Source organism: Artemia sp. Qi Xiang Cuo, chromosome 10 (genome assembly GCF_049724085.1).
Source record: "Artemia sp. Qi Xiang Cuo chromosome 10, ASM4972408v1, whole genome shotgun sequence".
Classification (NCBI taxonomy): Eukaryota; Metazoa; Arthropoda; class Branchiopoda; order Anostraca; family Artemiidae; genus Artemia; species Artemia sp. Qi Xiang Cuo.
Genome location: NC_142803.1, coordinates 36,800,627 through 36,828,037, shown reverse-complemented (window position 1 = coordinate 36,828,037; position 27,411 = coordinate 36,800,627). Strand labels below are relative to the sequence as shown.

Sequence of the window (27,411 nt, the reverse complement as noted above, 5' to 3'; positions counted from 1 at the left end):
AACTCATACTCCTCGGCTGTGCATTCACTGTTGGTCAGTGAATTGTAAAAATCTTCAATTGGAGGTAGTTTCTCCTCACTTAAGCGTGCGCCAGAGCAGTAATAGTCGTATGCATATATACCTTTGCAGGTCAACAGGTCATACATTTCACTGTCTGGAAAGTGCTTTTTAAGCAAGGGAAAGCTATGAAAATTGTCGCTTTTTTGCACTTGAATCAATTGACTCAATGCCTTGGGGAAAAAACTAAAAGAATCTAAAAACCTGATTTTATTCCAACACGTATGCCCATTATCCACTGCCTGCCATTTCAGCTCGAGAAGCAATAACTTCTCAGCTGATTTGGGAATTATGTTGTAGGTAAATGAACTATTTACCCATGGAAAATCTACTCCCCCGCCCTCCCTATGCCTACGTGCCAGTGTCTGTAAAATAAATTTTAAGTCATAATTGGAATTGTGAATAAAAACAGGGATAAAAAACTGCTGGCTAACATTTAAATTACACTATTGAAACGCAACTCCCCTAAAATTACTACCCCCCGAGGATATTTCCTGCCACAAATGGTCATGATCTCTAACTTTCCCCCTCCCCCTCTTTTCCCTTTAGTCCCCTTATCCTCCTCTACAAACTCTCCCTTACATACCCAACATATTTTTTGATTTTTAATCGCGATACGATCCTCTGCAGACAGCACCATTGGATAATGGGTATTTCTCACCCGAGAAATAGCACCATTAGCCGGGCCACTCAGTTTAATTAGTGCCTTGACTATGCACTCCCGCTCATCCACTGTGTCTACTATTTCTCACAACTGCATGGTGATAGAATTATCTCTTTGCGCGTGGGCGTAGGACTCTGTAATGGCATGATGTTCTTTGGTTCGGTGTGGATATTGGGGGTCATTCACGTCCACCAACTTTTCCTCACAGTCCAAAGATATTTTGTTGCACTGGAGAAGGGTATTTTGAAAATTTTTAAAACTTAGAATGGTCCTATCCCCTGAAACTGTTTCCACTGTCTGGTATCCATGTTGTCTACAATGCTTCATGTGATCCCGTAGTTTTATATCACCACAAAATCTCGAGAGACATGTTGGACAGCAGAAACATTCCCCCCTAAGGTGACCCTCCCTCCGAACGCGACTAATGTCAGTGATAGGGTTAAAATTACCTATTGTCTTTTGTTGACTAGGCAGCGAGTAAAGCAACCAAACCCAATTATTAGCCAAAACAACTGACGAGCCCCTGCCTGGAAAAACCACCTACAACTTTTTAGAACGAGTTCCATATCCAAATTAAGTGTTGTAATTTAGCACAGTAACGCCGATATTTAAGTGGGCATTAGCCCTTTCAAACATATCAATGGATCGAAGTGTTACTGGATATTTTCCTTCTAAACACTAAAAATCTACAATTCAAAAACGTACCCCTCCTTCCGGTGTACAGCCCAAACGTCTAAATTCGTCTTGGTAACGTCCTGAGCTAGAGGCTCATATGCCGATATGAGGAAAGCATATCTGAAACACTTTTGACCTGTTTCAAAACAGATCTTCTGGACACCTTTACAACCCTCTAGATCTGGATTATAATTTGAAACTGTATCCCTTTCAGCCCCACCTGTCCCCCCTCTTAAAATAAAATCTTTCTTAATTTTACAGATATTAATACTTAAATTTTCAGCAAACAGAACTAGAGAGCAACTTCTGTTTTCGCTCTAATTCTCAAGAGGTGTTATAACTTGATTAACCCAATCCATGAGAACTCCTTCAAGATTTGACATATTCGAATAAACCACAATTATCTCGGACTGTATATAATGATAATAAACTTAACTTTTTCCCTCATTCAAATAGAAAAATTTTAAAACACTGTAAAACTTAATTAAAACCATACCTCCCCAAACCTGACTCTGATTCTTAAGAAGTACACGACTTTTTTCTACATATGTGTACAATTTTTATAGGGTCATAAACAACTTTTACCGCCCGAAGTGTCTTAAAAGGATCACCAAACGTTGCAGTGAAAACAACTATATTATTTAAAATTCTGTTGGACAGCTGAAAGTCTGGGAGAGTTGTACCCCCTCCCCCGCTTCTATATTACCCCCATCCCAAAGCTGTTCAATAATATGGCTTTGGGGAGGCACTTCATTTGATTGAAGTCGTTGACTGTTCATGTACTCTGAGGGGGATGGGTTTACCCTCAATTAACTTAAAACATCACCCACAATCAGCCGAGTATATGGGCCTAGCAGGGCTAACTCTAAATCTTAGTTATCTACAGTACTCTGCTCAACTGTGATACTAAAACCATTTAAAAAAAAATCACTCAAATGATCATCGATGTTAAATGATATTTCTATGAAATTAACATGCCATTCATTGATAGTGGATGCTTCATTATTGTAAATCTCCATAGACACGTCCTCTCCTTCTCTAACTTACGAGCAGGGGGGGATGGCGAGTATGGAACCAGGACAGCCTATAAATGAAAAATAGCTTATTTTCAAAGTGTTCAAATCATCCCCTACTGTTTAAAATTTCGATTATTATTGACGTAGTTTTAAAAATTTACTTAGTAGTAGTAGTAGTAGCATTAGGAACATAGTAGCACGTACCTAATTTACTGTTCCCCATCATATATTTACTTTCTTAAAGTTCAAATTTCCAACTTAATATATTATTTTTGCAATCTAAAACGTCGCTTTACATAAAATTGGCAATTTGAATTTGTTTAAACAACACCAATCCGTCCCCCGTTCCACTCTTAAACCCCCCCCCAGCGCCGTGCCGCGCGGCACGTCCCCGGGGCACGTCCCGCCTGGCGTCCTGGGCCCGTCCTGGCCGCCGAGCTGGTCCCACCCTAATATAAGATATTTAAAATCTAAAACATGACATAGTTGGTTTTGATTTTGTTCAAACAATTCCTCCGAATAAAATTTCGTATTAATACTCTTTATCTGATTTGCAAATAAAAATGATTCGAAAAGAATAGCCATCTCCTCTCATGATAGACAACTTATTCAGATATACAGTTGTTTTTTTTATATTTGTAGAGGCAAGGTGAACCATTTGCTTATATCGCAATAGAAATTATCTAGACTTACAACGACTAGAATAAAGTGTCTTTTTTGGCTTCACTAATCTAATTTAGCAAAAGGGCGAATGCACGCACTTGACGTGATTCAAAAGGTGGAACATTGTATTTCCATTGAGGAGAAAAAATCTTTCAATATTCCCGCTGAGATATACTTTTTCACAGTGTTCGAATATTTTGCATGTAGAAAAGGCCTATAAAATTTGGATGAAATTGATAAATATTTCTATATAGAATTGTAGGAAAAAATGCTTACATTTGCATATCCCGGCTGCACTTGGACATCCGAAGGACCAGGTAGTGCATGCTGGAGGGCCACTTCCTGACCGTGCATAAGTGGGGCAGCTCTTGAAGGCCCAGGCAACGTATGATGGAAGGTGGACGAGCCGGCGGCATTACATTCTTGTACAGATGATTGCACTTATTTAGGAGGCTTCGGCCAGCTACCATATTGCCGGACAGTAGCCTTCGCATGGCCCGCATTATTAACCCTCGCTTTCTTAGTGGGTGTTGGCAATTGGCATTCTTCACAATTTGCCTTAAAAAGAAGAGAAAAAATTAGTGTCTAAATAATTTGCCCCTTTTTTACAGAAAGAAAGTTATTAACTATGATTTTGATTAGAAAAGTATTGCATTTAGTAAAGCAAAAAACCCATATTCTCCCCCCCTAAATTTATGAAAATTAACCAACCCTAAGTCTACCCTCTCATTGAGTTAATCAGGTGCTTTATTCAAGTGAAAGCCATATCTTACTACCTTTTATTCAAATGTTATAGCTAAAATCATTAAATGATGAAGAAGCAATTAAGGTAAGAAACAATTATCTTTTCTATTTTGTCACTATTAAAAGTGCTAACCCCCTCCCCAGCAAAAAATCCTGGATTCACGCTCCCCTCCCGGGAATATAAAAGAAACTGTATCGAAAGAAAGCTTGAAAATAATTTGTTTCTATTCTCCAAAATAGCACATTGCATCTGCGCCTAATTATTAGAATTGCCTCAAAGTGTTTTAATTTTGACGGAGAAACAGTTCCTTTTGACTTTGGCTGCTGCGTTCGTAAACACAGAGGGGAAAGGGTGACAGCTAATTATAGGCCTCGCGCCGGAGAGCCTTGTGTCAAACCAGAGCGGGTTAATAACAACAGTGACGGAAGTCAATGATCGCTTTTAGCTATGATATACAAAAATTAAAATTTCATAAATTTAAATACATTATAATTATTTATTTTTTCGAGAATTTGGGGTTGTAAAACAATGGTAGAGGGAGGGGGGTTAGGTTTTGAGGGTAAAAGAAAATATTTTATGTATTTAATTTTGACGGAGAAACAGGGCCTTTTGAGTGTGGCTGCCGCGTTCGTAAACACATAGGAAAAGGGGTGACAGCTAATTTTAACCTCTCGTAGAGCATTATGTCAAAACCAGGTTAGGTTAATAACAACAGTGACGGAAGTCAATGGTCGCTTTTAGCTAGGATATAGACACTTAAAATTGCATAAATTTAACGAAAGAAAATTATTTCTTTTTGCTAGGATTAAGGTCGTAAACAGAGGAGGAAGGAAGGACGGGTTTTACGTAACTAAAAAAGAGTGTTTTTTAAAATTTTTATCGAGTATAAACATCATATTGTGACGTTTCTATAGGGGGGGGGGGGTTTACCCGAATATGGTATTGGGTGACCACTGAAAAAATTTTTATTTTGAAAATGAAAAATTAAAACAGAAATTAAATTGCTAATTTTGGCGGCCAAGGATTCAAGATAATAAATAATTTAATGTGTTCTATCCATTGTGTTCTGGAACTTTCTGATAATTTAATCATATTGCATGTCCGTTATATACGAAATCTCAAGGGCGAATTGTTATGTAACGGGGAAATCATATGTAACCAGTCCTCTGATTGGCTGAGAAGGAGGATGTATCCGACTCGCTGATTGGCTGAGAAGGAAACACGTGATCTAACTGTTTCCGGGAAAGTCATAACATTGCCTAGAGCAACAACAACAAATACTATTTCTGGACACCATGACATTCATCCCTAGCATGCACTTGTCCAAAACAACAATAATAAATAAATCCCTCGGTCCTAAATATTAACGAAGCCTTAATGTTTCTGAAGTCTCCCACTCGTGAAGCAATAAGGACCCAGATAAATTATATAAAGCATGTTTACAGGATCGGCTCACAAAAGGATCAAATAAAAAAGGTTTGTTTCTTAATTCCCCCACTCGAAAATCAATAATTTAACCTATCTATTCTATAAATCCAAGAGAGAAAATTCCTGTTTTTTCGTTCTCAGTGAAAAAACCATAAAACAGACATTAATTACTGATGACATCCATAAATGTGACAAAGTTCCTGTTTTTCAAATTCTCACTGACAAAAACCATTAAACATCCATGAAAACATCAAATAAATCGACCAACACACATAACCATCCATGAAAACATACATAAATGTGACAAAATTCCTGTTTTTCAAATTCTCATTGACAAAAAACCATAAACCACGTGGTTCTCGTGCCAGTATATGATGTTAAAAAAAGTTGTAGGTGGCAGCAGGGGTGCGTGACACGATTCAATAAGGCCATTCTACTAGCTCTACAATCTGCATTAATTATCAATGCTCATGGCCATATAGTCCAGACCCTTGTGGATGGTTAGATGACTTTTGAAAACGGGAGAATTGTACGCCTATATTTACTGAAATATTATGTAGCCTTAAAACTAGTCTTTTCAAAAAAAATCTTCTAACCCATCCCTTGCCATGTGTTTGCATTATCTCTGCTTTTACCTTTCGGGTCTATGGAAATATAGAACCAAAACCACTCCCTTTATTTCAGATATAGCAAAACTGATGAGAGTGATGCAGAGTATGGAAAAAAATATTCTAGAGATGAAATCAATGGAAAGAAATGCTAAATTTGCATGACTTGGTTTCTTTGGGAGTTCCCTATGGTGCACCCGCTTTGATTGACAAGCTCGGCAACAAAAGGGACATAAAATTTCACTGTCTTTTCAGTCAAGTTTCACAGTCAAACCCCAAATTCTCGACAGCTCTTGATGGTGGCTAGCCCCCAGAGAGAATTCACTAATTGGCTCTTGACTTTGTAAGCTATCGTAGGCAAGTATAAATTAGTATTTCAGTTGTTCTTGTTTATTTTTATAACACTTTCTAAAATTTCAATTATTACTGAGTTTTTCCATTTTTTGGGTAATTTGTAAAATTCTCAACATAGGTTGTATGAGTAAAAAATGGGATAGGCTGTAATAGCCTAATTTTCACGGTCTTTTTACGATTATAACGGCCATCTTGTCCAGGGGCGCCATTTGGGGGGGGGCCAGGGGGGGCCATTGCTCACCCTAATTTTTCTGGGGGGCCCAAGCTTCCTCCCAAAGAGGCCTTTTTTTTCTTTTACAAAATATACAGAAAAAAAAATTACAATTAGCAATTAGTCAAAATTTTGAAACTGCTATATTTATATGTAGATTAACTTAGATAATAGTGAGATTAATAGTGCAACTGGGTCGTGCAAGGGTTGAAGTGACAGATCAGTTTCTGATTTTATTGATTCAACATCTTTCTTATGTGCTATCCATGAGGAGTGTTTCCACTTCTACTTATTTTGGTAGTAGAATACTTATTTTTGGACTATTCTACTTCCAAATATGAAATCTACGTACTTTCTACTTATTTTTGAAGGCTTAGCTTTTCGTGCCGGCCAAGTATTTTGGTTTTGATTCCGTTGAATTTTAATCCTATAATGTCTTATAGAATGGAAGGGTGCAATTGTTTTTAGAAGCGCTTTGTCGGGAGCGGAATCTTTGTCGGGAGCGGCAAAAAGAAAATTCGGGAAATTATAAAGATCAGTTTAAATGAATGAATTTGTTTAAAACCATAAGACCATCCATATATAACCCATGTATTATTCGCCAAGTTCGCCATTTTACTATCTAATATCAGCAGCTGAAGAGCCATTGAGAATTCATGAGTTAGTCAAGAGCTCAAAAGCGTAAATTGGCAGCATTGAAGAAGGAGAAAGAAGCAGAAAAGAAAGTTTCTCTGAACAGATGGATTAAGAAGTAAAAGCCAAGTGAACCGGTACGGCAAGTAAGTAACTTACAGTATTTGTGTTTTATTAAGTCGTTTCTTTTTTTTCGCGATCTGGTTGACCAAAGTTACTATTCTGAACCGCGCTGTGTAGTTTATATGGTGTTAAGGGGATGCGGTACCTTAAATGTTAACCCTATCTCGCCCATTATAGACTTTTTTAGTTCGTCTGGCCAAACTATTTAGAATTGATTGGGCAGTCTTGCCCTGGCTTGTAGAGCTTGGATAACGGATTCGAATAAACGACACAAAACTAAAAGCCGACACCTATTTTCCCGGATATCTTAGAAAAACCATATAACTTCTCGCGGTTTGTCCTGGAGATAGAGATGTTCAGTTTTAATGAAACATATATCATCGGAAAGCCTACTCTCTATTTTTTCTATTAATCTGAGTAAGTTTTCTTCTTAAAGTTCAGGAAAGGACAGTCCCTCAAAATGTTCCGGCATACCTGCTAGAAGAACGCCAAAAATCACCTCAAAGGAATTATAAGTTAACCAGCTTGGTCCCTTTGGGAAATCCCTATGGCGCTAAAAAAGCTAATTCTTTTCTACTGTTGTAAAAAAGCTAATTCAGAAGTTAGGTAGCCTTTTTTACTTTCTAGTTTTCTTCTTAGATCTTTCCTTTTTTCTGTCATTTAATTCTTCTTTAATAAAAGAAAAATTATAGCCACTCAACCAATGTAGTATAGTTATCTTTAAAATTAACTAGCCTTTAACTGAAAAATAATATATACGAAACAATACTGGATTTGCAGTAGACCTGGTTTCCAATAAATTAAATAAAAAAAAACAAGTTTTTTAAACTGAAAGTAAGGAGCGCCATTAAAACTTAAAACGAACAGAAATTATTCCGTATATGAAAGGGGCTGTCCCCTCCTCAACGCTTCGCTCTTTGCGCTAAAGTTTTTTATTGTTTTAAAAAATAAAGTTGTGAGACAGAGTCAAACTTTAGCGTAAAGAGCCAGGCGTTGAGGAGAGGACAGTCCCTTTCATATACGGAATAATTTCTGTTCGATTTATGTTTTAATGTCGCTCCTTACTTTCAGTTTAAAAAATTTGTTTTTTTTATTTAATTTCTGATCGCTTTTTAGTTAATGCAGCTTTTATTTTGGCTCACCGTCATTGAATAAGTAAACAAAATTTGCATAAAGATTTTACTTTTCTTTTGCTAAATGGATGCCTCTAAATTTGGTTATGACGTAATATACAAATTAATTTACGTAACTAACTTCTATATTCGTATATTTTTCTTCTGGTAAAACATACAAAGTTGCAGATTTTTGCAGATATGAGCTTGAAACCTATGTAATAGGGTTTTCTGATACGCTGAATCTGACGGTGTGATTTTCATTAAAATTCTTTCACTTGTAGGGATGTTTCCCCCCTCTTTAAAAAATCGGGTAAATTTTCTCAGGCTCGTAGCCTTTGATGGGTAATACTAAACTTAATAAAATTTATATATTTAGAATCAGCATTATAAACCCATTCTTTTGATACATTTATTGACATCAAATTCCGTTTTTAAAAGTTTCGATTACTATTGAGCCGTAGTTTTTTTATTGTTTTTTTTGTTACGTATATGTTATTACGTATATGAGGGGGTTCTGCCCTTCGTCAATACCAAGCTCTTTACGTAAAAAGTAAAAAAAAATTTAATTCACAAACCCCTGAATCACAAAGGCCGTTTAATTAGAATAGATAGCTCTTTTGAAAGCGCTAAAAAAAACTGTAGCGTAAAGAGTGAGGTATTGACTTGGGGGAGAGCCCCCTCATATACGTTATAATTTCTGTTCGTTTTAAGTTTTAATGTTGCTTCTTACTTTCAGTTGAAAAAAACTTGTTTTTTTTAATTTAATTTTTGATCGTTTTTTAAATAATGCTTGGAAATCCGGTGCCCCCTTCATAGAAATGCTCCTTACCTCAAAGAAACCTCCTCCACGGAAATATTCTCCCGAGTAACCCCCTCTTCCAGCCCCCCCCCCCTCCAGAAAAAAATCCTTCCTGAAAATGTCTGTATACTTCCCAATAACCGATAAATAATGCTGGCAAGTCCGGCGCCCCCTTCATGGCAATTTCCCTTCCCCCATGAGAACTTCCTTCATGAACAGATCCTCCAACATAACCCCCGACCCCCCCATACCACCCCCAAACCCAAAAAAAAACTCCTTAAAACTTCTGTATACTTCCCAATAACCGATACTATATGTTAACATTGGGTAAAGTTCATAACTTTCAGCCCTCCCCCTGGGGACTTCGGGGGATTAAGTCATCCTGAAAGACATATTTATCATATTTTCGACCATGCTGAACAAAATGGCTATCTCAAAATTTTGATCGGGTGACTTTGGGAAACAATAAGCGTTGGAGGGGACCTAGTTGCCCTCCATTTTTTTTTTGGTCACTTAAAAACGGCACTAGAACTTTTAATTTCCGTTCCAATGAGCTCTCCCGCGATATTCTATGACCACTGGGTCGATGCGATCACCCATGGGGAAAAAACAAACAAAAAAAAAAACAAATAAACACGCATCCGTGATCTTTCTTCTGGAAAAAAAAAATATGCAAATGTCCACAGTTTTGTACATAGGTGCTTGAAACCTCTACAGTAGGGTTCTCTGATACGCTGAATATGATGGTGTTATTTTCATTAAGGTTCTATAGCTTTTAGGGGGTCTTTCCCCCTTTTTTTGAAAATCAGCCAATTTTTCTCAGGCCCGTAACTTTTGATGGGTAGCACTAAACTTGATAAAAGTTATATATTTGAAATCAGCATTGAAATCTGATTTTTTTGATGTATCTATTGGTATCAAAAACCCGTTTTCTAGAGTTTCGGTTACCATTGAGCCGGGTCGCTCCTTACATACAGTTTGTTACCACGAACTGTTTGATTAAGATTACCTCTATGTTGTTTTGTTTTGTTCTTTTTTCTTCAGCAAAGCACAGTTAACTTTATGGGTAACAATGCTACATGGTTTGAGGGGCATAATCCAAAGATTGTCGTTTTTTTTCTTTCTTTTTTCTTATTTATTTAAACAAACTTTTTGTAAATTCTTTTAATTTTATTGATAACAATGCTACATGGTTTGAGGGGCAAAAGCCAAAGATTATTGTTTTTTTTTCTTTTGTTTCTTTTTTTTATTTTTGGAAACACAAAGTTTTGCCGTTCTTATATCATTAGATTTTCTACAAAGCGGACTGGTGATATGAAGCCGCATTCGATTTGCTGTAGTCACGCTTCACGTTTCGCCATTTGGTCCAAAATTATGAACCTGTTTGGCGGTCACATTATCAGTAGTTCTTCAGGCTAAATGGGAGAACGTCGCAGAAAAAATGCAAATAAGCCCACAACGGAGAAGGACGTAACTGAAACTACAGCAAATCGAACGCGCCTTTAGTTTATTTGCGATCTGTCATGACACCCGAATCATTCATTCAAGGACTTCTGCAAAGGCTTTTTGCGATTTGGGTTGCTATTGCATGAAGCCCAAAGTTTCTATTCTTGTCTTTACGGGTGGATAAGGATCAACGCATGTATAATCATCCGAAAAACGCCCTCTTTGACTTTGTTGAAATTTCCTGGTTTTTTTCCGAAGTTCGATATACTTTAGTAAACTGTCACACCATAGAGGAGTTCTAGCACTATTTTTCCCGAACTGCTGCCCCGAAAGCAGAAACTGCTACGCAGTTTGGACTTAACATACTAAAAAAAAGCAACTGTTTAAATGTTGAAAATGAGTTCAATAGTGCTTCAAAGTACAAGAGTGGCTTTTAACCTTTGGGTAAATCATTCAGGTGCCTGACTCAGTACTCGAACAATTCATTGTCGTCGCGTTGGGTCCGTTGAAGAACGGGGTGGTCGGTCAGACCGAGCTAGTAGAAAACGAGACGACTCAAAGAGACACTGCGCCTGTCACTGCTCAAGAGGCAAAATCTGGACGAGATACGACTCGAGATGAAGAGCACCATCGTTCAAGTGGTCCTACTGATATTTCTTCATCCTCCTACGACCATCCATGTCAACCACAGCTGCTACGGTACCCTGCACAGGTTTCAGCAATCGAAAAGCTAAGACGGTCATTTAATATTTAGTATTATGGAAAGCATCCTTGGCTTGAGCACTCAGTTAAGGAAAATTCGGTTTTCTGTTTCTGCTGAAGACACTTTGGCGGGACGTCAACCCTTCGCGGACAGAGATACGGGGCGAAGCCTTTCATCGAGACCGGCGTTAGAAGATGGAAGGACATCTCAAGCGTTCTTAAAGAGCATGCGAAAAGTGACCACCACAGCGCCAGTGCAGGTTCGTGGACGAAGTTCAAAACTATACAAGCAAAGTAGATGCAACCCATTATATGTGTTTTGTCAATGGAGAGGAAAAAAGAGATGAATGAAAACAGGGAACACTAAAAGGCTTTACTGAAAGTAACGGCCCTACTGGGGCGACAGGGTACAGCCTTTCGCGGCCACGATGAGACTGAATCTTCGGCAAACAAAGGACATTTTGGTGAAACTTGCAATCTTCTCGCCGAGTATTATCCCACGCTTTTTAAAAAGCTACAAAGACGATACGGCCACTATACATCCCACGAACACCAGAACGATCTAATTTCAGTTATCGGATCTAGGCTTCGGTCTACAATAGTGCAAGAAGTTAAGCGTGCCAATTACTTTGCTGTTCTTGTCGACGAGACAAAAGATAATTCGAAGAAAGAACTGCTCGCCATTCTTCTTAGACAATCCAACGATCAAAAAGCATAAAAAAAGCCAGTAAGATTTGACCATACAGACAGTCTCGAAGTGGTAGACTTTGTCAGAGTTAGTTACATCGGCTTGGTGACACACTGCCTTGACATAACGCCGAGAGCAGATCAGTGCCGTGATAGGGAAATCGCGATCAACGGGCCCTTCTCCAGTATTCAAGCGTGCTTGAGAGCGAAAATACCCCAAGCACTGTGCATTCATTACCATGCGCATAGACTAAATTTGGTCATTGCAAACTGCGTTGAAGGTGTTGGGGTTGTTGGCTCATTTTTTTCGTTAGTCCATAATCTGTACACGTTCATTTCCAACAGCAACACCAGACATCAGCTTTTTTTCGAGCCCCAAAAGGCTACTCAACTGCCATTCCTGGAATTAGAAAGAAGTACTGCGAGAAGATGGTAATACTGGTATCGATCAATATCGAAGATAAGACTCCTATATGAATGCGTTCTGGTTGTACTGTCTGCAGTCAGCAAGGGAGCTGATAGTGAAGCTCGAGCAGAAGCAGCTGGGCTCCAGAGAAAAATGGAATCTTTCAGTTATATTCCAGTTGCTCTATATGGAAGCAATTCTGAGGACGACAAACTCCCTTTCTGAGCAGCTTCAGGCAGTTGATCTGGTAATATCTAGGTCCCGCACCTTGATTCAAGCAACAAGGAAGGAAATAGCTGAACTGCGCTCTGACACTTCATTTGCATCGCTTTTGGAGAAGGCAAAAGAGTTTGCTGAAGGTCTTGAAATTGAAGTACCTGACGTGAATGGACCCACGACCGGATCCTTCTCTGTGGATCAGAAGGGACGACCTAGAAGAACCCAAAAAATTATCAAACACCTGAAAGAATTCATGACCACTTCGACGTTAGGAAAAAACTTTGTTGAATCCGACAATAGAGCTCCAACTCTAACGGAAGAACTGAAAAGAGAATACCCGGAGACTGTAGATCGTCTGATTGCGGAATTCGACAGACGGTTTCCAGATAACCTTCCAGTGCCCAGTACACTCGAAGCTCTGGACCCCAGCTCTACCAAGTTCATGGATGCAGGGCTCCTCAAGCAATTCTCTGAACTTTTTTCTGAAATGGACATTGACTAGATTCTTCTTGAGGCCCAAGCTGGTATTGCCAAGCGGTTTTTGCTCGAGGAGGAGGCAAAGCCGAAGAATTTCATTGACGTCATCGATAATATCGAGATACTTCCAGTGGCCTATTCAGAAGTTATCAAAGTTCTTCATATTGCTGCCACACTTCCTGTCACGACAGCAATGAACGCTTGTTTTCTGGGCTGGAAATAGTGAAGAACTATCTGAGCTCGACCACAGGACACGATCGTCTTAGTCGCCTGCTTTTGATCATTGCAGAGAAGGATTTAGTTAGAAACTTGGATTTTGACCAGCTTGTTGACGACTTTACGAAGGTGAAACCACGACGGTTCCCATTGTTGCCTTGAGCGTTCACTGATCTGTTTCAAAATTTTGTTGTATTTTTTGATTTTGTAAATATAGTTGATCAAGCAAAGTTTTGCATCGTCATAGCCGGAGCGTGACTCCGACTTGGACTAAAGTATTTACTGTAAGCAGCGAGCTGAAGAATTCGGCTACAGAATACACTTTAGTCAAAGCGTGAGGTTCTACAGAGGTTCGGCTTTCGTCAAGTTATAGGTTCGGAAAAGTGGAAGATTCCCAAACGGCTGTTTTTTTAACATTGCATCTACCGTTTCCGATTGCTTCAGATATTTGGCCTTTTCCGAACCTATGGCATAATAGCGAAAGAAGGAAAAGCAAAGCAATTGAGACAATTGCCTTAATTTTTACGGTAACTCCCACGGAAGGCAGTTTTTTTTTTTCGGATAAAGCTAGAGGCAATTTTTTTTTCAATACAAGCCTGCTTCGGGGCCAATGTCGATTGCTTGCCCATCCTAAGGTTTGGCTGAAATGGCGCCTCTGATCTTGTCTTAAAAATATATGTAAATTGTTAGAAAATAAGCTCATTGGACATTTGTTCTGTTGCAGTTTAAAAAGGCTGCATTTGTTTTTGTAAAACTGACAATTACTTATTTGTTTAAAAATGGGTCACAGAACATGCCTTAAATGTGGCCACGAGAATGTGATAAATAAGCAATGATTCAGAAAATTTTTAATTATTGCTTTAAGTGAGTCTTCAATGAGGAAAATAAATGTTAAAAGTAGTATATACATTTCAAAAAGGTTACACAGATGGCGATTACTCTGGATGCTCAGATACGTCAATAGCCAATGGAAATAAAAAAAAGGCTATAAAGGATCACAGAATTACAATCCGAGAAGTTACTGGCGATATTGGCTTGTGCTATGAAATTTATTTAACATTTTTAAATTGTATGTTAAACATTGCTAATTTAATCAGTGGTTTAATTTGTATTAGAAGAGGAAATTGTGACATTTTTAAGGATTTAAAGATTTTTGTAGTAAGAAGTAAGAAGATACTTTTCCTATTTTTGTATTTAGCTTGTAATGCGCTGAACCAAATATTAAATCAAGGCATTGTCCAAAGAAAACTTATTTGTTCTAGCATGTTTTGTAAATAACCTAACACTAAAGAAACACCAATTTCGAAAAATATTGTCGGAATTGCTGGTCTTGAAGCTTTGATTGAAACCTTTGACTAGCTCCTTAAACCTGAACACAACCTGCTATAATCAGATTATTCTTTTAAGTGACAAGGATAAACTAATAGGCAATTTTGAAGTAAAATACTGCTCAACTGACTTTTTATTGAATGTGAATTTGATAAATTCTACCAGTGGGAAATTTATTCAATTTAACATGCAATAAGGAATTGACAATACAACTGTAAATGAATAGGCCTGTGAATTCAGTATTGAGAATAACTTAAGAGGTGCTTGAGGGTATGCGGTATAGGGATTTTACTTTTCTGAAATAGCACCCAGTAGCTGCAACTATACACAAGGAAATCATGGAGCATGATAGTGTCCTTCTTCAAAGTCTTATTCAACAAAATATAAGATTTTTTCAGAGATTCTCTTCAGCTTTTGGTTTCCCAATTTCAATAAGTAAAACCAAAGCCATTGTTTTTACTAATTGTTCAAGAGATCCCTCCAATCCACTTAAAATTTTCTCTAGTGAGATCCCATGAGGCAACTCAGTGAAGCTACTTGGCCTAAGGATAGATTCCAAGATGTTATGGCATGAACATATTAATTATTTTAAATCTATGATTATTCAGAGACTAAAGGGACTTGCTGGAAGTAAATGGGGATGAAACCCTAAAGTCATCTTGATTTTTTATAAATTATATATCTGTTCTAATCTAGAATACGGTGTCCAATTTTTCGCAATTCGTCCTCCATCCACATTTAAGACCGTGGAATCTTACAGAAAATTCTGCTATTCAAATTGCTTTGGGTCTGCACACGCGTATTCCTCTGTCCAAATTAAAACAATTGTCTAGATTGTTGTTCGTAACTAAAAGAGCTTCCCGTCAAAAGAAGAAATACTTCTAGTGAATTCAGGCTTATGGATTCAAGCACATTCTACATTAACATACCTTTGCTTTGAAGTCAGCTTGCACTAATGCCCATTCATCTTGGAATCGGTTTCAACTGGAGGTCCCAAATTGGAGTCGATATTCACCTTATGCGTATCGCTTTAATTATACTCTGCCTTGGGAAATGAGTCCTCCTACTTGTCAAGCTGAACTTATTACAATTAGTAAAAACCTAATTTCTAATAATGAGATTCAGACTATTTTGGCTGAACAGATTTCTAATTTGTACCCTAACCATAGAAAAATTTATTCAGCTGGATCTGTCCAGGGAGAGAGAGCTAGAGCAGGAGTATGTGTCCCATCACTGGACCTTAACCTTCGTTCACCCCTTCCATTAGGATCTTCCATTTTGTCCGCCAAGTTATGTGCCATTTGTCTGACCCTAGATGTTCTTATAAATTAGAAAAAAAAACTGTCCTAAAAAGAAGTTTTTCAAAGAAAAGTAAAGGCCATTTAAACTTAAGATCTGCTGATACAAATACCTGTTAAAATTCAAACTAAAAACGACCAGAAATCATAGGCAGCACAATAGTGCTGCCTAAGTTAAGAATTATGTTGGCACAATGTATTGTTTTTTTTTTTTTTTTTTTTTTTTTTTTTTTTGGTTTTAGACCAGGGCTTTTCGTATCAAAGGAATTGTAGAAACTTCGAAAAGGGCTCATTCAATTGGAAATTGGGAAGGCTTTGCCCTTTTTAATAGCCGAAAGTGATTGCAAGGCAACTAACACCCCTTCTACGACCACCACTTCCCGGACACATCCAATCAAAACTTTGAGATAGCCATTTTGTTCAACGTTGTTTAAAGATCTGGAAATTATGTTTTTGAGAAGGACACTTCCCCCACAGCCCTCAGGGCAAGGTTTGTAAGTTATACCCTGGGGGCGTATAAGGTTTTTATAGAAAGAGTTGTTGTAGAAACTTCAGAAGGGACTCATTCAATTGGAAATTCAAAGGGCTAGTGCCCTTTTTAATAAGCGAAAGTGATTGGAGGGCAACTAACCCTCCTCTCACGCCCACCAGTTCCCCGAACTCAACCGATCAAAATTTTGAGACAGCCATTTTTTTCAACGTAATTGAAAGTTCCGGAAATTAGGTCTTTGAAGATGACACCCCCCCCCCCAAAGCTCACATGGCAAGGATTGTAAGCTATGCCCTGGGGTCATATAAGGTTTTCGTAGACAGCCTTGTCATGAAAACTTCAGTGCCCTTTTTAACAGTTGAAAGTGATTGGAGGGCAACTAACCCCCCTCTCACGCCCAACCTTTACCCAAACACATGCAATCAAAATTCTGGAAATTAGGTCTTTAAGGATGACACCCCCCCCCCACAACCCTCAGGGCAAGGGTTGTAAGTTATGCCCTGGGGGCGATATAAGGTTTTATAGAAAGTGTTGTCCCAGAAACTTCAAAAAGGACTCGCTCAATTGGAAATTGAAATTTGATTGGAAATTGAAAGGGCTAGTGCCCTTTTTAATAGTCGGAAGTGATTGGAGGGCAACTCATCGCCCACTCACGCCCACCATTTCCCCAAACACATCCAATAAAAATTTTGAGATAGCCAGTTTGTTCAACGTAGTGGAAAGTTCTGGAAATTATGTCTTTGAGGATGACAAACTCCCCACAGACCTCAGGGAATGGGTTGTAAATTATGCCCTGGGGCCATGAAAGGTTTTATAGATAGTGTTGTCATAAAAACTTCAAAAAGGACTCACTCAATTGGAAATTGAAAGGGCCAGTGCCTTTTTTAAAAGTTGAAAGTGATTGGAGAGCAACCAGCCCCCCTCTCACGCCCACCACTTCCCCAAACACATCCAATCAAAATTTTGAGATAGCCATTTTTTTTCAAATTATGTCTTTGAGGATGACAACTTCCCACAGCCCTCAGCGCAAGGGTTGTAAGGTATGCCCAAGGGGTATATAAGGTTTTTATAGAAATGGTTCCAGAATATAATTTGTACTTTACTGAAAACAATTCTTTTCAATCTTTTCATTTTTATAACTTTAAGAAATCAAAACTTAATTAAGATTTTAAAGAATAAATATCAGCATACGTATATTAAACAGACAATGCATATTTTTTTCAGTAAATTCATTTGAATTATTTGTCAGTAAAGTACAAATTATATTCTTGCTTTTAGAAAGCATAGGGTTTTAGAATCCTACTCATATTAATTTCTGCTCGTTTTGAGTTTGAGTCTGTTATCTATTTTAATTCCTGTTTGTTTTGGGTTTCATTTATTTATTGATACTAATTTGTGGTAGTTGTGTGCTTGGTATATTATTTTATTCTATTTTTGTTCATTTTTAGTTTAGTGGAGCTCTTTACTTTTTTAAAAAACTTATTTCGTGGAAAAAGTCTTTTAAATTAATTACTATTAAAGAATAAATGAAACCCAAAACGAACAGAAATTAAATAAACAATCATAGCAAAAAAACATAGAATAAGTAATAATACAAATGAATAAATAAATCTTAAAGCAAGTAATACTTAAATCAAATATGCAAATCAAGCTTAAAACTAAAAAAATATTTTGCTATTGAAGTATAAATGAAACTCAAAACGACCAGAAAGTAAATAAACAATCAATGCAAACAAACATACAATAAATACCGTTTCCTTCTCTCAATGTAAAAGTCCAAAACCTACTGTGTCATTGGCGCTTTACTGAAAATTACATGTGTCTTGAACAGTTTTGGAAAATAATATAATTAGGTTTCAGTGAAGCGCCAATGATGCAGTAGGCTTTAGATTTTTACAATTAAGCAAGGGGGCAGTATCCAAACTCTTGTTTGTAATGAAACTATATTCTTCTTGAACGATCTTAGAAAGAACTAATAAATTAAACTGAGTATTTTATGTATAATGATACTAATTGCTGAAGCTCATCAGTTCAAAATTTTAGTGCAATGTTAATCTTTATGTTCAATATTAGGTACAAAAGAAAATATTTGTAATATAATTCGTTTCCAATAAACCGTTTTCAAACAGTAGGTTTTAGGCTTTTACATTGAAAGAAGGAAGCAATACCCGAGCTCTTGTTTTTGTTTGTTTCAAGCTTGATTTGCATATTCAATTTTAGTTTCACTCGTTTTAAGATTTATTTATTAACTTACATTAATGTCTATTGTATGTTCGTTTGCATTGATTGTTTATTTAATTTCTGTTTGCTTTGAGTTTCATTTATACTTCAATAGCAAAATATTTTTTTCATTTTGAGCTTGACCTGTATATTTAATTTAAGCATTACTTGCTTCAAGATCTATTTATTCATTTATATTATTACATGATGTACCGTATGTTTTTATACCATGATTGTTTATTTAATTTCTGTTTGTTTTGGGTCTCATTTATTCTTTAATAGTAATTTCTGGTCGTTTTGAGTTTGGACTTTAACAGGTATTTGCATCTGCTGATCTTGAGTTTAAAATGACCTTTACTTCTCTTTGTAAAACTTCTTTTTTGGAAAGTTTTTTTTTAATTATTTTTGTTCGTTTTTGTTAAAAATTCCTTATTTCAAAATCGTAATTTTTTTTTCAACATCAAATGTTCATCAAAGTATCAAAACTAGTATCAAAGTAACAATATCAAAGTAAAAAATAACAAAGTAAAGAAAGCATCAAAGTAAACAAGGTATCAAAGTAACAAAAAGCAACTTGCATAACTTATAGCCCTTGCAGGGTAAACCAAAGTTGCCAAGTAGATAACTAAATCCACGTATTGAAGGAAACAAAGTGTCAAAGTAACAATAAGCAAGTTCCAAAACTCAGAGCCAATTCCCTGGGGTTGAGGGCAGTGGGTTCTGCCCCAGAAGCATAGTTGTTTGGCCTTTGAATTTGTTTTAACAAAATGGCAATCTCAAAATGTTGACTGGATGTCCTTTGGAAAAGTGGGGCATGGGGTATTGATCACTTTTAACTTTGCATTTGGGGAAAAAAGGCGCAAGGGAGCGGGCGGGGTTTAGCACTAAGGGGTGGGTGGGACTGGCTGTGCACAAACGTTAAGTGGGGGCACAGTTTTCACTAATCTTAATACACAACTAAAAAAACAATAAAACATCAAAACCTTGTTGCCGTTATAACCGTTAGTTTTCTATTGTCTAAAACTTAGTAACAGAAAAAAAATAATTACATTATTAACTTTACATAAGAGATAACCACTCATAAGCAGTAAGCTATATAGATTTATCCTATCATTTGCACAGCAAATGAGAGGATATTAGGGGGTCAGATTTAATGCTAGGGGGTGTGTCATTTGAGTCCCCTCCAAGTTTTTACAACCATCTTTTCCATACAAACCTTATATGCCCCTGCACCATAAGTTACAGCCCCTCCTCCAGGCTCTTGGGGGGGGGGTTGTATGTTGAACCCAAAGATTTGTTATCTGATTGTTGGACTACTTCAAACAAACTAGCAATCTTAAAATTTGGATCAGATGCATTTGGGAAAAAAGGATGTGTGTGAATGTAGGGGTATATGCCCTTTGCTACCTTCTGAATCATAAAAAGGTAACTGGAAACTTCAAATCATGAGCAGCTTCTGAAGTGTATACAACCTCTCCTTACATGAAAACCTTATATGCCCCAGGGCATAACTTCAAACACTTTTCCTGGGCTTTGTGTCAACTTTGGAGTTTTTTATTATCTGATATCAGAACTATTTTTAATAAAATGGCTATCTCAAAATTTTGTCTGATGGGTTTAGGGGAAATGGGTGTGGGGGGGCCTAATTGCCCTTTCATCGCTTTTGACTCTTTAAAAGTGAACTAGAACTTTCAATTTTCAATCAAATAAGCCTTCTCTACGGTTTATGTGAGTATCCCTTCTATAAGAACCATATATGCCCACAGAGCATAACTTATAACTTCATTCCCTGAGGGGTTATGTTGATCCCAGGGTTTTAATATCTGATGTTTGAACTATTTTTAACAAAATGGTCATCTCAACATTTTTATCGGATAGGTTTGGGGAAAAAAGGCATGGAGGAAGGAAGGACTTGTTACCCTCTGATCTCTTTTGACTCTGAAAAAGTGAACCAGGACTTTCAACTTCCAATCAAATGAGCCCTCTCTGAAGTTTATATGTGCATCCCTTCTATAAGAACCATATTTGCCCCTAGGGCATAATTTACAATGCCTACCCCAAAGTCCTGGGGGGTTGTATTGACACTGGATTTTTTGTTATCTGATCTTTGAATTATTTTTAACAAAATAGTCATCTCAAAATTTGTATCAGATGGGTTTGGGGAAAAAAGAAGTGGAGGGGGGAGGGTTTAGTTGCCCTCCAATCACTTTCGACTCTTAAAAAGTGAACTGGAACTTTAAGTTTCCAATCAATTAAGCCCTCTCTGAAGTTTATACAAGCATCCCTTCCATAAGAACCAAATATGCCCCCAGGGCATAATTTATGACTGTCCCCAGGCCCTGGGGCAGTGGCGTATCCAGGATTTTGTTTCGGGGGGGGGGGGGCCGTAATCTACCTTTTTATAGCAGTCATGTGAGCAAAAAAATTATCTATCATAGTACAAGATTTCAGGCGGGGGCTATGGGGGGGGGGGTGGTAGTTAGGTAAAGAAATGAAAAGTAAACCCTTGTCATGAGTATTTCTAGCTGTAGACTTTTTTTGTTTGAGAATGGATGAAAAAATTTTGCCAACAAAGTCAGAATTTAAAAAAAAGTTAGAAGCAGTGAGAGTTTCTATTTTGGGCGAGTAGATGTTTTGGAACTGAGAAGAAGCAGCAGAATTTAGAAAATATAAAAAAAAAGTGCATTATTCCTTATATTTGCCTATGGGACCCTTGTTTTAGAGAACCAAATTAATAAAAAATAATATTATATCAAAGCCAATTACCCAGAATTTGATTTCGGAGGGTAAGGGGGCCTCAATCTACCTAATATAGCAGCCATGAAAGCAAGAAATGTATTGATATTAACATTGTTTACAGAGGATGAAGCACAATTAAAGTTTAAAAAAAAGAATCAACTGCACTTAGAGAAACGAGCAACGAAAGACGACCTAACCTCTCACAGTAACAGCCGCCGGTCTTCCTCGGCTGCAAATCAATCGAAAACTTGGTCAGCAATCACCTGGATATCATGGTTCAGGGTCATGTGAGCTAGTCCATTCAGACGCTCCTCACCCGTTGAGCTCCGCAGATAGGTTTTTAATCGCTTAAGACAGCTAAAGCTCCTCTCAGCAGAAGCGGTAGTCACTGATAATGTCTGAAAAATCGTCAAAAGCCAAATGTATGGGGAAAATTTTGCATCACATGACACAAGAGTTGAAGCAACAGTTGATGGTTTCTCAGACATTCCGAGCCACTTCTGTTTCCAAAGGACTAACTCACATTCAAGTGCACATCTACCCCCATGAAATCCCTTATAAACAGCAACAGCATTCACAAATTCATTAATTTTTAATGACTTGCTGTTAGCTGGCAAAAGCCTTTTGATTTTGAAAGATGCCTCCTGATGGCGCAAAAATCTTTGATCAAATTCTTCAATAAGTGAAGCAAAGTAAGGTTCGAACAATGACTCGCGATAAAAAACCTTGATGGACTCATTATCGTTGATGGACTTTCGGCGGATAGACTTTGGAACAGCCAGAGCCACATTTAATTCTTGTGCAAGCTCACAGGCTTTCTAAAAAATTGTTTCAAAATTATTTTGTTTTTGAATGCAGTAAAGTATCAGAAAATAGCTTAACATGCAGACAGCACTCAACTTAGTCTAAATCTTCGGCTTGCATCGCCTTAGAGACAGTGAGCATTATGGCACTAACAAACTCTAGCATAGCCAACGTCAACATAAAACTAAATTTGGTTGCTGCTGAAACCAACGCATTTGCTTTTGAAATAACTTCCGTATTGCACTGTATGCTACCAACTATTTCCTCAAGTACGGAAATAATTGCACAATACTAAGACATAAAAACTAAAATGCAATCGTGACGCTCCACCCATCTCGTTTTGCACAACTTCACGAGCTTTCTCACAGGACTATCGGGACAAACGACAGCGACCGCTTCTGCAAACATATTTGTTCTTTTTGGTGAGGATGATAAAAAATGATATAATCTGCTGTATAGTAGCAAAGGTTGACCTAACAAGTCCTACCCTACTAGTTTTATATAAAACCAAATTTAAGCTGTGCAATGCACAGTGGGTTTAGATCACATGCGGATATTTTTCCTAATTTCTGCCTGTGCACCAGAATAGCAGCCTGACATGTTGCTGGCCCCATCAAAACCAACCCCCATAAATTTCTCCATTTTTAAGCCAAATGCAATGCATTGGCCAATGATTTGTTTTGCTACTGCAGAGCTGGTGAGATTTCTGCAAACAGAAAACCCAAGAAACTGCTCTTCAAGTAAAGCACGAGTTTCATATTAGTATCTGACTACAAGAACTAACTAGAACTAATTAGGCTTGTCAGCATGTATATCAATAACTGTACAACAAACCTGAAGAATCCTTTGATGCTATATGCTGATGACTGCAAGCTCCTAGGATTGGTCCAGAACAACCTAAATCTATCAACTATGCAAGAAGATCTGGACAGACTATCTAGATGGTCATTGGATTGGTGTCTACAGTTCAATGCCTTAAAATGTAAAGTTCTACATCTTGGATGCAATAATCCAAAATTTGCATATTACATAGGAGACGCCCAACTTGAGGCAGTCAGTGAGGAGAAGGACCTGGGGGTTATTGTTGACAATGAGCTGAAGTTTCACTGCCACACACAATCTCAAGTTGCAAAAGCAAACCAAGCCCTTGGCCTCATAATGAGAAAATTTACCACCAGGAAGTCAGAAGCAATTATGAAACTGTACAAAGCCATGGTCTGTCCTCACCTGGAATTTGGCATGACCCTAGCTTCTCCGTACTATAAGATGGATGTGAAAGTACTTGAGAGTGTCCAAATAAGAGCAACTAAGCTTATCTCTGCATTCCAAGACAAATCTTACAAGGAATGTCTCATCTTACTCAAACTCCCTACCTTAGTATACTGTAGGAAAAGAGGAGACGTAATAGCAACTTCTAAGTTACTAGAAAACAACCTATTAAGTCATGTCTTTTCCCTGTCCTTCTGAACTACAACAAGAGGACACACCAAGAAGCTGCAGGCCCCCTGTTGCATCAAGCGTGAGCGCCAACAGTTCTTCTCAGTCTGTTCTGTCCCACTCTGGAACAGCCTATCTGAAGCCACCATCCAATCTAAAACTCTAGATGCCTTCAAGAAAGGAATTGATCAAGACTGGGCCAACACTGAATGGAGGCTGAACTGGGATATCAAATCATAACCTTGAAACACCACCAGCAAGATTTCTACAGGAGGCTCAAAACACCACCTTATCTCTCTGGACATGCAATTTAAGGTAATTTTCTTTCTTTCCTCTCATGTGACCTTTCCGTTTCAATGCTTAGCTTACACTGGAATTATAGCAGTGTTTGAAACTTTGAATGAACTATTGCCTCTTAGTCCAATTCCTTATCACAATTCATTCATTGCAGAGAAGCTAGTGCTTATAGCTGCGGGGGTTAAATAGTGAGACAAATTTCTTGACATCTTGTTTGATTACAGGAGGCAATTGCACGTTTGATGATGAAATAATGATATAAGCTTGCTGGAGAAATGGATAGGCTAGTCATTTAACAAGAAATGAAAAAAAGAACAGGTGTTGCAAATAACTTAAAAGCGTGAATATTTTGGAACTTACTATATTGGCACTTAAAAAAAAAGAAGAAAAGAATTTTTTTTTGGGGGGGGGGGGTGCTCTGGTCCCCCCTGGATATGCTACTGCCCTGGGGGGGTTGTGTTGACACCAGAGTCTTGTTATCTGACCTTTAAACTATTTTTAACAAAATAGCCATCTCAAAATTTTTATCTCATATATTTGTGGAAAAAGGGTGTGGGGGTGGGCTAGTTGCCCTACAATCTCTTTTGACTCTTGATTCTTAAGAAGTGAACTACAACATTCAATTTCCAATCAAATGAGCCCTCTCTGAAGCTTATATGAGCATCCCTTCCATAAGTACTATATTCACCAAAAGGGCATAACTTACAACACCTGCCCCTGGGGGTTGTGTCAACATTGTAGTTTTTGTTATCTAACTTGAAGTATTTTTAACAAAATATATATCTCAAAATTTGTATTTGATACATTTGGGGGGAAAGGCAGGGGGGCTAACTGTCCTCTGATCACTTTTGACTCTTAAAAAGTGAACTAGAACTTTCAATTTCCAATCATATGAGCCCTCTCTGAAGTTTATACAAGCATCCCTTCCATTACTTCACCTTCGGGGCCCCTTTAAGACCTGAAGATGCAGTTAGCCCCAAAAGTGTTTATTGAATTACAAAAGAGCATGAAAAAGGCATCAAATGATATTTTCACATTTGGTAAATTTTCTTGGTGGTCCTATAATTTAGCTAGCATGAAAATGTCATTTGATGTCTTTATGTTCTTTCATAATTCAATAATTGCTTCTGGGGCTTGTTGTGTCTTGAACCCTTAAAGGGGCCCCAAAGGTATTTCATTTTTGTTACCACACACAGAAGTTATAACCTAACCTAACCTGCAAAATAATTGATTTTCAATTCAAAAAATTTCAAGTTTTTCAAATGCCATCAACAAAAATAGCAATAAATTTTGTGATTCAAAACTTTGCCATTGACAATTCAGGGTATATATTTGCACATTAGAGGGGTGGGGTAAAGTTCATGGTAAATTAGCAGTGGGCCATATAATTTAGCTAGGATGGAAGGGAAAACATCATTTGATGCTTTTTTTATACTCCATAATTTATATAAAATACCTTTGGGGCCCCTTTAAGGGCTCAAGATGCAACCAGCCCCAGAAGCAATTATTGGATTATGAAAAAGCATTAAAAAAGGCATCAAATAATGTTTTCACTTTCATCCTAGCTAAATTATAGCCTATGGTCACCTAGAAATTTATCTCACATTTATCTTAGCTAAATTATAAGGCCCACTACCATATTTTTCTGGCTCTGAATTCATTAAGCAGCATTAACATGCATGTCTAGCTAGAATCCCATTTCTAGCAAGACTTCAATGTCTAGGCAACAACTATGCACAAGTAAAATTTGGTGCTTAGCTAGACAAGGCACTTGGCTAAAAATTGAGTTCTAGACTCTAGAACTCAATGTCTAGGATCTTTGATTACAGCCAATCAGAAAGTGTCAAGTTCCACTATTTTATATTTTTAAACTGAAATTCAATTTTTGTTTTCTCATTAATTGTTGTTTTTTTTTCATTTTAGGCAAATGCACAATACCAGACATAACAGTGAAGCACAATAAGGCATTTTTTGGCTTATCTCATACATTATCTTGTAACAGTAAAAATAAGGATTACAATTTTGAAAGTTTTACCTGCATAAGCTCTCTTGATTGGCTAGAAATGATAACTATAATGTATTTGAAACTAAATTTTAGTTTTAGCTAAGCACCAAATTTTACTAGTGAACAATTGTTGCCTAGACATGGAATTCTAGCTAGACATGCATGTGAATGCTGCTTTATGGAACCTAACCACTTTCCAATAAAGCAAAAAAAAGCCACACTACAATTTTACCAATAACAGTAAAGGGTATCATCTTCAAGGGTCCATAAAGGACTTATAATTTATTTTTGGATTTAAATAACTATTATAGTTGGAAAGAGCATAGGCTAAAAAAAGGCATCAAGCAAGCTAGTAGGATAGAATGGACATCTCCCACATGGCTAATATGGGAGTAAAGTTCATTTGTAAGGCAAATGAATGTTATATTTAGATTGAGGATGCAATTCTAGGTATATATTTGCACATTAGGGGATGGGGGTATAGGCTATATTATGTGAATAGGCCTATAAGGAATCCAAGAAATTCATGAATTTCATAGAAAAACTGAAGAAACAAGGAAAGAAGTGAAAATAAAGGCTCTCCCCCTGCAAAATGTGTTAACTAGGATTATTCTGCATATTATGGAGCAAGAATTGGTTTTTTAATGTTTCCTCAGGCTATGTCCAGCTGGACTCCTAGGCTCAAAATACTGGTTGGTTGGCTAATTAAAAGATTTGTATATGTATACACTGTCAAATTAGCCATCTGGTGATATCACATAAATATTGATCCAATTTTCTAAGGGTCTGACATCTTAGTGATCCTTTAGGCCTAGCCTAGGCCTCCCCCATCTGGATATCAATGATGGAAAATAAACCTAAATCCTAACCAAAATATGCCTAAGTTTCATGAAACCATAAAGAGGTTATCTATAAACTATTAGGATTATCCTTAAAAATACCTTCAAAATATTTGTTGGGTTCGCCCATTGAATTAAAGCAGTACTGCTAGATTGTAGCTGTGAAAAAACGCCCCGTAGTTTCAAAAACAAGCCCAAAAAGCCCCACTCCGCTTGGCATAGAAAAATATAGTAGGGAGAAGGTCTAAAGATTCCACTTTTAAGCGTTTTCTGACAAAAGATGTAAGATCTTTGCTCATTGATGAGTGCCAAGATCTTATATCTAAGATATCACATCTTTCTGCAAAGATTTCCGTTCTTTTAGCTCATCTTTGTTCGAAGATCTTACAGCTCACTGATGTTAGCAGAAAGTGTGAAGGACACCATATTTCTGCCACACAGAATAATGATAAGAGAACTTCGATGATATAATCATCATTGTTCTTAGGCCACTCGTCAGATCAGAATGATGAAACATGTTTGCAAAAGAGTGCTATAAGATGTAAAATCTTAGTGCTAAGAGTTCACTTTTAAGAGTTCTTTGTCAAAAGATGTAAGATCTTAGCACAAAGATGAGTAAAAGAACGGCCCTAATATTTATATTGGAAAACACAACATTTGAGTACATGTGGAATATACGTGACCGATGTTGTTATCCTCTAAGGCCCAT

At 37.3% G+C, this 27,411-nt stretch overlaps 1 protein-coding gene across 1 annotated transcript in view; it reads right to left on the bottom strand.

The window, feature by feature from the left end:
• Window positions 1-26,951, bottom strand: part of LOC148947713 (uncharacterized) — an 81,276-nt gene extending 54,325 nt beyond the window's left edge. Inside the window, exon 1 of the mRNA XM_089096218.1 lies at window positions 26,805-26,951. Within this exon, the coding sequence (XP_088952344.1) occupies window positions 26,805-26,832 (28 nt within the window). The 5' untranslated portion in view covers window positions 26,833-26,951. The remainder of the gene's footprint in view (window positions 1-26,804) is intronic.
• Window positions 26,952-27,411: the final 460 nt, after the last annotated feature.